This window comes from Musca autumnalis, unplaced genomic scaffold, assembly GCF_047663935.1.
Source record: "Musca autumnalis isolate F117 unplaced genomic scaffold, ASM4766393v1 scaffold_2, whole genome shotgun sequence".
NCBI lineage: Eukaryota > Metazoa > Arthropoda > Insecta > Diptera > Muscidae > Musca > Musca autumnalis.
The window spans coordinates 32,908,711-32,922,089 of NW_027411755.1; the positions used below are offsets into that span (position 1 = coordinate 32,908,711).

At 34.0% G+C, this 13,379-nt stretch overlaps 1 protein-coding gene across 1 annotated transcript; it reads left to right on the top strand.

The window, feature by feature from the left end:
• The first annotated feature begins 65 nt into the window (after positions 1-65).
• Positions 66-7,246, top strand: LOC141392700 (uncharacterized). Its single transcript, XM_073965581.1, has 4 exons — positions 66-181; positions 5,878-6,468; positions 6,641-6,832; positions 6,895-7,246. The coding sequence occupies exons 2-4, from the start codon at positions 6,142-6,144 to the stop codon at positions 7,003-7,005; spliced, it is 630 nt and encodes a 209-aa protein (XP_073821682.1). The 5' UTR covers positions 66-181; positions 5,878-6,141; the 3' UTR covers positions 7,006-7,246.
• The last annotated feature ends 6,133 nt before the right edge of the window (positions 7,247-13,379 follow it).

The following is a 13,379-nucleotide window of genomic DNA, read 5'->3' on the forward strand; positions in this document are numbered from 1 at the left end:
GGCATCATCAGCAGGTATAAAAGGAGGTGCTTCAGAGACAATCGTGGCAGTCGTCTCACAGTGGTTCAGAATCGTTTTTTCCTGGTCAAAATTCTGTAACTTTTGAACGGATAGAGATATATTCATAATTCTTTTTTTGTTACACAGATAACACAATCAGCTTTCAGACGAATTATAAGCGGTAAAGTTCGTTCCGGTAGTTGCAGAGAAATTCAATGTCAAAGTTAAACTTTTGAGTTTTTTAACAATTTTTCATCAAAATATGAGTGTTTTTTGTGGTTTTTATATCTTCCTATGTATTAAAGATGGTCAAACACCAACAAATAAATAAAATAATTACCAAAAAAACTAAAAAGAAAAATTCGAAAAAATGTCGAAAAAATTTTTTTCAAAAATTTGTAAAAAAAAAATTGTACAAAAAAAATTTAAATTTTTTCAAAAATTAAAAAAAATTCTCCTTAGGTTTTAATAAAACTTATATAACTCGTATAAAAACTCATATACTCAAAAAAGATGTAATTTGTGTCAAAAAACTGTAATTTATATGGAAACAGTATAGAAAAACACACACTTTTACCCATGTAATTTCAATAAATTGAAAAAAGTGTTAAACGGACGGAACGGGACGGGTACAAAAGTATATATAGGCTGGAAGGGGAGACTTTCGGGCATCTTTCTGTGACAACAGAACTTTGTTCCATGTTGTTCCACAAAAGTTCTAGTCCACTAAATTTGGAATTTCATAAAATTTAGTACCCGAGGAAAAATAAAATAGATCATGTTGTGTAAACGCTACGGTAATTTACTAAAACGATTTTTAAAGGCCACAATCCTTCCTACCTTACAAAAAAACAACGAACACAATAACTGTTATAGTTTCAGAGAAATAGCTTCGCCTTTCTCCAGAAATTTTCAAAAATTACGTATTTCCCAAAAAATGGGGAAAATGCTCGTCTTTAGGGGCACGCCACGCCCACACCTTCAAATATTTGGGCCTAATTTTTTGGTTTCCTTAGTTTCAATATGTTTACTAGCGAATCCCATATAGAAATTAAATATCTTTGACAAAACAAAATTTTTATTTTTGCCAGGAAAATCGATTCCTGAACCATTGTGCGTCTGTTGACGGGTGTGGAGTCAAGTGGTGTGCAAACGAACCTTGGTTTGTGTGGTAGTAGAATAGCTAGTACCCAGCTAACAATTTTTTCCGATTTTTTTCCGAATTCGGAACGAAACTCTGCACAAGTATGCGATTCTGATGTCGAATTCGTTCAGAAATCGGAACAAAATTGTGTGAAGGTGCCCACGAATTCGGAAAGTTTTATCGGAAAAAAATCGGAAGGAATATTAGAGTTTCTTTCCGAATTCTGAACGAATTCGCAAAAAAACTCGAATGAAAAAAGGGAAATTTTAAGGGAATTTTCGATTATCTGCACAATTTCGGAAAAAACTCGGAAGGAACATTCGAAAATCGGGAAAAATTCGGAAGAATTTCGGATGCTTGATCCGATATTCGGAAAAAAATCGGAAAATTATCGGATGTTTGATCCGATATTCGGTAAAAAATCGGAAGATTATCGGATGTTTGATCCGATATTCGGAAAAAATCGGAAGATTATCGGATATTTTATCCGATATATGGAATATTTTCGTAAGGTTTTATCCGAAAATCGGAAAAAATTCCGGTAATTTATATATCGGAAAATGTTCGGATGTTTAATGCGAATTTTTTTATTCTTTATTTCATCATCTTCACAAGTTGGATTTATAGTATTCATTGCTGCTGCCCGCTGATATTGTGTGTTTGCAAAATTATAAAACACAACTTTTTCTAATAAAGTTTCCATGTGTCATCAAGATGTTGTTCTTTATTTGGCGTATCTAAAATAGAATTAACAATATTTGTTATTATAAACAGCTTTTTACAAAATGAGTATGCAAACTTCCAATTTTAATTTGTTTTAAAACACACAATAATTTGTTCCGCTACGTCTTACTCACTTAACTGCTGCGAAATAACTAAAAAACAAGGTACAGCATGCAAACAAAGCAAAGAAATTTCCCTTGCCGCTGGCGTTGTTTGTATACAATCAACTCTCAACCAGAGTTCGGGATTTTTGCTCGCGAGAAAAATACACAGATCAAAAATTCTTTCAGATTATGTGCAGAGTACTCGGAAACTAATCGGAAAGAAAACAAATCAAAATTTCCCTTCCGAGATTGTGCAGAGCACTCGGAAAATAATCGGAAAGAAAGGTTACGAAATCTCGGAAAAAAATCTGATATCAGAGCCATCGGCAAAAATTGTTGGCTGGGTAGTTTCTACGTAGTCGAGTGGGGTTGTAAAACGAACCTCGACGCGCAGAAGAATTAGTGTTTGTCCCGTCGAGTGGGGTTGTAAAACGAACCTCGACGCGCCGTAGAAATAGTGTCTGTCTCGTCGAGTGGGGTTGTAAAACGAACCTCGACGCGCCGTAGAAATAGTGTCTCGTCGAGTGGGGTGCAAACGTTAATAAAGTGTGTTTATAACGTATTATGAAAAAAGGAAATCAACTGATGTGTTTCTCTCTCTAATGTCTCTAAATCAAAATAAATGTTTGTGACGACCCTGGCCTCCCTCTGAGCATACCCCAGCATCAAAGTAGAAAATACGTCGTCACATAGTTTCCCTTCGTTTATAAAGAATACCAAATTCCAGCAATTTCGCTAAAACAATATGGCTAGCTTTTAAAATACCGAAATTCGAGAGGTACCGCTTTATGGGCGATATATGAAGGTGTCGCACAGTGTTGCCGCAGTGGACAGAAATCGAAAAATGTGATGTTAAGTTTTATATATATTTATTTTTTGTCGATATGTGCATCCATAAGGAAGTTATAGTTCTATAAATATGAAAAATATTTTCAGGTAATCTAAAGCGAAAATCATGTGAAAATTAGATGACTTTTAAAATAACTATTTCCGATAATTTTGTTGATAATATTAAAAGGTTTGGATTGGGATTTGATGAGTGGGCTAAAAATATAAAATTTTAGTACAATAAGTTGGCATCAACTGGACATGGGCAAAGTGCCGTTATCAAGAATTATTATTATTATTATTATTATTTTTTTTTTTTTTGATAAAATATTATAAATTCTTAATATTTCGTAGAGTATATTTTTGATTGCCACCTATTGCCACCTTGGCTCTTGATTTCCGTTAATTGGCAAGTTGTAAAAACCCGCTAAAACTATATCTATTCTTGATCAGCGTGCAATTCTACATCGATATAGCCATGTCCGTCCGTCTGTCCGTCTGTGGAAATCACTCTAGCGTCCGAACGGATTGACGTAGTTGGATGAAATTTTGGGAAAATCTATTATATGTACGTAGGACTTTTGGTATTGAAAGCGGGCTATGTAGGTCCACGCTTTCGTATAGCCCCCATACAAAATGACGCGTGACGCGTCGTCGTTTTAAGGAATTTTTAAGATATTTGTCCCATTTTACCACCGAATTGGTTGTAGTTTGGTATTTTGTGTCTCCAGAGGCCAAAAAACATTCCTACCAAAGTTGGTTAATATAGGTCCACGTTTTGATATAGCCCCCATAGGACGATATCTCCCGATTTTCGGTATTTTGAAGGTTTTGGCCTCATTATCACACCGAGATGGCTGAAATTTGGTATTTAGACTTCAATTGGGGTATAAAACTTTCCCCCAGAAATTCGTAAGTATAGGTCCGCGTCATCATATAGCCCCCATAGAACAGTACCTTCCGATCCTTCCACATTAATCCACCGAAATGGCTGAAATTTGTAGTGGAGGGTATAAAAAGTTCGACCCGATCGAACGTAACGCTTTTCCTACTTGTTTATTTATTATTTATTTATTTTTTTTTTTTTTTTTTCAGTAGCTGAGGTTATATCTCCGTCAGCACAGCTGACTGATACTTTCTTACTTGTTTCACCTATTTTTATTTATTTACGCGTTCATAACTTCCACGCAAATTAACTTTTTAGCCAAATTTTTGAGCTATTTAAAAAATTAATTTTTTTAAAAAAATTAATTGAGTGACGTAGGGGTTGGAAGATACCAAGGAACGGTCTTGAGCGGCTTTAACACAACAAAGCCCAGGATTTATCTTAGTTCCTCATTCATCTCAAGTGGACACTGGCCTCCCCGTGATGTCACCTGGGGAGCTGCCTTTAACACCCGTTAAAGGTAGTGAGCTAACATGTTTCCGCAAAAAGGCAGATGCTGCACTAAAGCATTTAAATTGTACAATATACAACCACTATTCGCGAGTTATAAACGGGTAAACCTTGGCAACGATGTTAAATTTTCAATAATATTGCCCATATACTCTTTCATACGGGCAAAATGTGCCTCATCGAATTAATGGTTTTACACCACAAGTATGTTTGGACGAAATGTGTTTCAGACAATTTGGAGTTGATTTAGCAATGTCCGTCCGTCTGTCTGTCTGGCTGGTGCGCACGATAACTCTCGGCTTTCGTAATATTTTGTCCAAACTTAGTTAAAGTTCGAAGATGAGTTATATCGGTCCACTCCTTCCGGTACCTCCCCCACAAAAGTTCCAAAATGTTCGGAAAATTTGTGGGCATGATAATTCTTGAAGGTAGTAAACGATTTGGTCCATACTTTGCACATCGTGAAATTTCTTCCAGACTTAGATGAGGTTCCAATATGGCCCACTCCTTCGGGTACCTTCCACACAAAATTTCGGATAAGTTCAGTTTAGGACCTGCTATCGAATCGCCTTGATTTTTGTTGCAACAACTTGTATTCACTTCCCCCCATACGACGGTACAAGTTTCATCAGGGGCAAGTCCATACTTCCTGAGAAAATGGCCGGAAAGGTGCAAAAAGCCCCTATGACACCTTGTGTAGCGGTTGGAGCGCAAAATAACTCTCGAATGGATTTGTCGATTCTGTCCAAAGTTTGGCCTTCGTAATATTTTATCAAAACATAGTTTAAATTCGAAGACTGGCTATATCGGCCCATTCCTTTAGGTACCTCCCCCACAAAACTTCAAAAATGTTCGGAAACATTTTGCGCACGATAACTCTTGAAGGGAGTGACCGATGTAATCCATACTTTGCACATCCTAATATATTTACCAGATATAGATCTGGTTCGAATATGGCCTATATTTGTCTACTCCTTCTGGTATCTCTCACACAAAATTTCGGATAAGTTCACTTTAAGACCTGCTCTTGAATCACTTTGATTTTTGTTGAAGCGATTTGCATTCGCTACCTCCATTACGACGGTAAAAGTTTTTTCAGGGGCAAGTCCATATTTCTTGGGAAAACAGCCTGAAAAGTGTAAAAAACCCCTATGTCACCATATGTGGCGTTCGGAGAGCACGATTTGGTCCAACATTTGGTCTTCGTCATATTTTATCCAAACTTAGTTTCATGGGCAATACCGGTCCACAACTTTCGGTACTTCTCCCCAATATTTAAAAAATTTTCACTAAAATTCTAAGACGATATCACTTGAATGGGGCAACCAATTTGGTCCAAACTTTGGATCTCCTAATATTTTATCAAAATTTAGTTTAACTTCTAAAATGGCCCATATCGGTCCTCTCTGCTCTACAAAAGTTCAACATTTGTGTCTTAGTGCAGTTAATTCCTAATCCACATTTTTGTCGGCAAGTTCAAATGTCCAAAAAGGCCCACAAAATTCTGAAGAGACCTTAAATACATTCGATCTGTCCGGAGGTGAATGTTTCGCTTCACATTGGCTGAGGGTATATATCTGTCGGCAAAGCCGACTGACACTTTTTTACTTGTTTATTTTTAAAATAAAAAATATTTTTCAATATTTTTCGATTTTTTAAAAATATTTGTTTCCTGTTTTCAGCGCATCAACATCAGCTACAACAGCTTGGAAAATATCCCCTCCCCCATATTTTAAGATCTCAATAGCCTCGAATATTTAGAGCTGAGTCATAATAAAATTTCACAACTATCCCCAGATGTGTTCAATGCCACGCGTCAACTGCAATATTTAGATTTATCTTATAATTTATTGGATGACATTGATGCCAGTATCTTCAATGGCTTATCTTTTCTGCGCGACCTGGACTTATCTCACAATCACCTGTATCGCGATGAATTTATTGAAATGCTTGCCGAAATACCAATGCACAATGAGCTGCAGTTAAATTTAACAGGGAATCATTTTCGCCTACTTAATATAACAGCATTGCTCAGCTTTGGTCACGTCGAATTGGCTGGCAATTGGTGGAGCTGCAAGTGGTTGGTTCAAGAAATGATGCGAATGCCTAAGAGTATAAATTTTGGACAAACCTATGCCGTACATACGGAGTGGAGTTTAGCACTGCTTGAAACTAATGGCATCGATTGTTATGATGAGGATAAGAAGCGTAGTGTTATAATATTGGATACATCGAAATTGTGGGAGCAGAGAATGGAATCTGTTACACGTGCGGTAAGTACAACTAATGGACCTTTTGTAGGTCTTCTGTTCTAAGAAGACATTTCAGGGGTCTGCTGTCCTTAGAACACACAGTAAGAGGCCTCTGTCCACAGTACTTCTAAACATCTACATTTCGTATATAATTTTTTAACGCCTTATCTCTGCTTCATTTTTTACCTGTTAGCACTCTACACCCCATGAAACCCAACCATCACCACCACCACTATTTTGGCCTAAGATACGCATGGACAAATTTGATTCTCGCTCTGTGGTAATATGGATGCTAATTGCCATTGCCTTGGCTTTCTCCGCCTTGAGAATAGCAAGAAAATTAGTTGATCGCAAGGAAAGATTAAAGAAACTAAAACAAATGGAAGTAACTGATGTTTACAACAACATATATTCCTCAAATTTCTGATACCACAACTTTGCTTGCAGGAAAAATTACACCGAAATCAAGCCAAACTACCCGCAGTAGATGAAGCCGAAACTGATAGTCTTAGTGATACTGATGACAGAGTTGTACCTAGAATGAACAACAGGGCATAGATTAATTTCAAATAATTAATATAGGCATATATTTAAAGGTTTTAAACTAAGATATGTATTGTGTATTAAAAATAAAATAATATAATAATATTAAAAAAGTTTAATAGCAAGAATTATAATAATTATGTAATTAGTAGCTATGTGCAGCTTAGCTTAATTTAATTAATCTTGCTACGAAAACAAGGTCAGTGATCTGCGATGAAAGTGAAACAACAATCAGCCTTTGTATTGATGAATCAAAATCGGCATACATATGGCAAATAACAAAATTCCTTTGCAATTCCATTTGAAAAAAATTAAAAAAAATTTCGCGAGCACATCTACGATTGTTGGTATAGAGTTAAAGGAAAAAAATCTGGTTTCAAATCTGCTCGCGTTCACGAAATTGGCCGATGCGCGCAAAAGTTATAGCGGTTTTTATCCTCTTATAAAGAAAAAATATTTTAAAATTTCTTATTTTTTGTATTGAGAAAATGTAAGCATATATCAGTAACAGCATTTGATATCCATCCGTAGATGCACCAAAATTTCCAAAATGTGTTTTTATTTTCGCGGAAAATAAAAAAAAAATTAAAAAAATCTGGCAATAAATTCAAATTATACTAACTAAGAGCCCGTATAAACCTCTAAAAACTAAATTAAAAATACGTACAGAAATTAGACAACGCGTAAAAAAATGTGAAACCAAAATTATAAACATTGGCTTTATAAATTGCATATTATAACAACAACAAAAGAGAAACAACTCATTGTTGGAAAATATTGTTACAAATATATTTTTTGGTTTGTTTCGAAAAAATTAGAAAAAAATATTTGAGAGTTATCCAACTATTTCGCTAAAATCTAATACATAAATTAAAGTATTCTGCTAAAACTTTATCAAAATATATGGTTTACAATCGTGAAAGCTTAACTGCTTACTGGGATAACTTATAAGGATAGGAAATTAAGAGTAATATTGAAATTACTATCATTTAAAAGATATGAAAATTAAAAAGTCTGTAACTCGCGAATTAGTTAAAGTCGGTTGATGCGCTACCGATTTTTGATAAAGCCAATCAATCTCTTTCAATATTTATGCATATTTCGATGTTTAAGTCAGCGGCCATTGTGTGCCGCCAGTTGCATCATGCACTGCAAAAAACCTTAAAGTTGGTAAAAGTCGCGCAATGTGCATACGATTTTGATGCGCATCCGGTTTCATCAGCGCCCATCAAAAATACGTCAAAATACACCTATTTCAAATAGATTCATCAAAAACCACGGATGTGCCTCCACATTCAATTTTTGGCGAAATACCCATATTACTCGCGTATCTCTGTTTTTATGACACGCGTTTTCGCAAATATTATAATCGCGAGTAAAGGATTCTATTTATGTAAAAATTTTTAAAGAAAATCGCGGTTTAGTACGCGGATTTGTCAAAATATATTTTTGCTGATTTTCCGATTTTCAAGGTATCTATATCCGCGGTTTTAGTAGATGAATTCGATCGCGGAAGGCTTCATTAGAACCGTCGCGTAAGAAAACTAAATTCACGCGGGTTTCAAAGGAAATTGAATGACAGTTGTAAATTTTACACGCAAAAAATATGTTTTGTAAGAAAATTCACGCATGAAATTTTGGCCTTTCGACTCCAATTACTAGGATGCTGTAAGGAGCACACTCATGAGATATGCACCAAACGACGTAAAATCACGAGATCTATAATCGTGTTATGAGTTTGGAATATTATCTTCTTGCGCGTCCGGATTATTAAAAAATTCAAAAAACCCCGAAATTCCGGCTTCAAAATGTCAGCATCAATTTTAGGTGGATGCAGTGGATATATCGAAAAATCATACACTGCTTTCTTATTGCCCATGGAGTATTCTGTGATTCATTCTTTGGGAATAGGTCTATAAAATGTAAGGTTAAGCCAGAAATCGCATGGGAACATAAAAAAACTTGTTGGCTTCAACCCAGTTTTACCCATTTTTCTACATTGACGCCAACACAGCTTCCACGAAAATTAATTTTAATGGTCGACATTATGGGATCCCTCCTAAAACACTTCATTTTAAAGAATTGTAGTCATACTTTATAGAATATGTTAACAGTTTGCGAATTCTGAAAGGGTGAAACTCGGATTCATCGATTGCAAAACATTTTTGTTATTTACCATATGTATGTGTGTATACGAATCAGTTAAGAGAGTTAATCGTTTTAAAAACAAATAAATATTCTAATTTATTAATTTAATTTTTATTTAATTGATTTATTTGATTTTTTGGACGATATAAACCAGTAGGTCGGAAGGTCGTCGACTTTTTTCGCAAACATGTTTTCCTTTAGCAGAAACACTAGATTAACTTTTGATGAAATGATATTTCAAAATCCATGCCTATGAAAAATATTTATAAAAACAAGTAAAAAAGTGTCAGTCGGCTTTGCCGACAGATATATACCCTCAGCCAATGTGAAGTGAAACTTTCACCTACGGACAGATCGAATGTATTTAAGGTCTCTTCAGAATTTTGTGGCCCTTTTTGGACATTTGAACTTGCCGACAAAAATGTGGATTTAGAATTAACTGCACTAATGTTGAACTTTTGTGGGGGAGGTACCCTTAGGAGGACCGATGTGGGCCATTTTAGAAGTTAAACTAAATTTTGACAAAATATTAGGAGATCCAAAGTTTGGACCAAATTGTTTGCCTCATTCAGGTGATATCGTCCTAGCATTTTAGTGAAATTTTTTAAAGAAGAAGTACCGGAAGTTGTGGACCGGTATTGCCCATAAAACTAAGGTTGGATATAATATGACGAAGACCAAATGTTGGACCAAATCGGTTGAACAGTTCGATAGTTATCGTGCTCTCCGAAAGCTACATATGGTGACATAGGGATTTTTTTACACCTTTCGGGCTGTTTTCCTAAGAAGTATGGACTTGCCCGTGAAAAAAACTTTTACCGTCGTACTGGAGGTAGTGAATGCAAATCGCTTCAACAAAAATTAAAGTGATTCGAGAGCAGGTCTTAAAGTGAACTTATCCAAAATTGTGTGTGAGAGGTACCAGAAGCAGTAGACAAATATAGTCCATATTCGAATCTGATCTATAACAGGTATATATATTATTATGTGCAAAGTATGGATTACATCGTTCACTCCCTTCAAGAGTTATCTTGCGCACAACTTTTCCGAACATTTTTGAACTTTTGTGGGGGAGGTACCTGAAGGAGTGGACCGATATGGCTTATTTTCGAATTTTAATTATGTTTGTACAAAATATTACGAAGGCCAAATTTTGGACCGAATCGGCGGGTCCGTTCGATAGTTATCTTGCGCTCCATCCACTACACATGGTGTTATAGGGGCTTTTTGCATCTTTGTGGCTATTTTCTCAGGAAGTATGGACTTGCCCCTGATGAAACTTGTACCGTCGTATGGAGGGCAGTGAATACAAGTTGTTGCAACAAAAATCAAAGCGATTCGAGAGCAGGTCCTAATCTCAACTTATCCGAAATTTTGTGTGGGAGGTACGCGAAGAAGTGGATCGATTGAGTCCATATTGGAACCTCATCTAAGACTGGTAGAAATTTTACGATGTGCAAAGTATGGATCAAATCGGCTACTTCCTTCAAGAGTAATCGAGCGCACAAATTTTCCGAACATTTTCGAACTTTTGTGGGGGAGGTACCGGAAGGAGTAGACCGATATAATCCATCTTTGAACTTGAACTAAGTTTGGACAAAATATTACGAAAGCCAAATTTTGGACCGAATCGGAAGATCCGTTCGAGAGTTATATTGCGCTCCAACCACTACACACGGTGTCATAGGGTTTTTTGTAACTTTCAGGCTATTTTCTCAAGAAGTATGGACTTGCCCCTAATGAAACTTACAGCGTCGTATAGAGGACAGCGAATACAACTTGCGTAAACAAAAATCAAAGCGATTCGGGACCAGGTCCTAAACTGAACTTATCCGAAATTTTGTGTGGGAGGTACCCGAAGGAGTGGACCGATTGAGTCCGTATTGGAACCTCATCTAAGTTTGGTAGAAATTACACGATGTGCAAAGTATGGACCAAATCGGTTATTCCCTACAAGAGTTATCGTGCGCACAAGTTTTGCGAAAATTTTTGAACATTTGTGGGGGAGGTACCTGAAGGAGTGGACCTATATGGCCCATCTTCGAACTTAAATCGAATCTGGACAAAATATTTCGATACCCAAATTATATCGAAATCGGTTCAGATTTGGATATAGCTCCCATAGATATTTTACATATTCACAGTGGTGTAGGGTATCATATAGTCGGACCCGCCCGACTGTGATCCTTTCCTTACTGGTTTAAAAATATGTTTTCATACGCGTAGATTTAAAAAAAAATATGCGTGAATTTTTTAAAAATATTTTTTTTCATAATATTGGATTTTTTTTAAATATTTTTTCAAAGCGTGGATTTTGTAAAAATACTTTTTCATAAGCGTGGATTTTTTAAAATATTTTTTCAAAGCGTGGATTTTGTAAAAGTACTTTTTCATAAGCGTGGATTTTTTAAAATATTTTTTCATAAGCGTTAATTTTTTAAAATATTTTTTCATAAGCGTTAATTTTTTAAAATATTTTTTCATAAGCGTTAATTTTTTAAAATATTTTTTCATAAGCGTTAATTTTTTTAAATATTTGTTCACAAGCGTTAATTTTTTAAAATATTTGTTCACAAGCGTTAATTTTTTAAATTTTTTTTTTTATTTTTTATATTAGTTTGATCATAAAAGTGGATTTTTTAAAAATATCCTTTCATAAGCGTGGATGGTTTAAAAATATTTGTTCATAAGGGTGGATTTTTAAAAAATATTTGTTTTTAAACGTGAATTTTTTAAAAATATTTGTTGATAAAAGTGGATTTTTAAAAATATTTTTCCAAAGCGTTGATATTTTATTTTAAAAATATTTGTTCATAAGTGTGGATATTTTATTTTAAAAATATAGTTCATAAGCGTGGATTTTTTAAAAATATTTCTTCCAAGCTTAAAAATATTTTTTCATAGCTTGAATTTTTTAAAAACATTTTTTCAAAGCTAGCATTTTTTAAAAAAATTTTTTCAAACCTTGGTTTTTTTTTAAATATCTTTTCATACGCGTTAGTTTTTTAAAAATAATTTTTTATACTCGTTAGTTTCCTAAAAATATTTTTCTGAAGCGTGGATTTCATGAGAGTGGTCTTTTTAAAAACATTACTTAAATAACCTGGATTAAAAAAAAATATTTTTTCTTAAGCGTGGATTTTTTAAAAATATTTTTTCAATGAGCGTGAATTTTTTAAAAATATTTTTTCAATGAGCGTGAATTTTTTAAAAATATTTTTTCAATGAGCGTGAATTTTTTAAAAATATTTTTTCAATGAGCGTGAATTTTTTAAAAATATTTTTTCAATGAGCGTGAATTTTTTAAAAATATTTTTTCAATGAGCGTGAATTTTTTAAAAATATTTTTTCAATGAGCGTGAATTTTTTAAAAATATTTTTTCAATGAGCGTGAATTTTTTAAAAATATTTTTCAATGAGCGTGAATTTTTTAAAAATACTTTATTGATTTATATTTAAAAAATATTTTTCAAAAGTGTGGATTTTTTAAAAATATTTTTCAAAAGTGTGGATTTTTTAAAAATGTTATTTCCATAAGCGTGGATTTTTTAAAAATATTTTTTAAAAGTGTGGATTTTTTAAAAATGTTATTTCCATGAGCGTGGATTTTTTAAAAATGTTATTTCATAAGTGTGGACTTTTTAAAAATGTTATTTCCATGAGCGTGTATTTTTTAAAAATGTTATTTCATAAGTGTGGACTTTTTAAAAATATTTCTCATAAGCTGAGATTTTTTAAAGTATTTATTATATGCAAGAATTTATAAGAAATATTTTATACGAGTAAATTTTTTAATTTTTTTTTCATAAGAGTAGATTTTTTAAAATATTTTTTCATAAGCGTGTGTTCCCAGCAAAAATTTGGATCCGTTAGTCATTATGTAACCCATTACAGAGTAATGTATTAAAAAATAACTACTTATATTACTTCTTATTAAGTAATGAGTACGGTGGCACAGATCTTGTGGGTCCGACTACAAATCCAAGGGTTGTGCGTTCAACGCGCACCGTCGGGCGGGTACAGTTGCTGGTGCGCATGTAAGCATATGTACACGTTGAAACAACCCTTAATGTTCGTGAGCGTGGCCGAGTGTGTAGTGTTAGGCTACAAAGCAGAAGTTCGTGTGTTTAAATCCAGCAGATGGCGAAATAAAAAAAAAATAAAATAAAAAATATGAAGTGTGTTGAAATTGAAAACAAATTCCACCTCAACTGTTTTAAAAATAGAAAATATAATTTTTT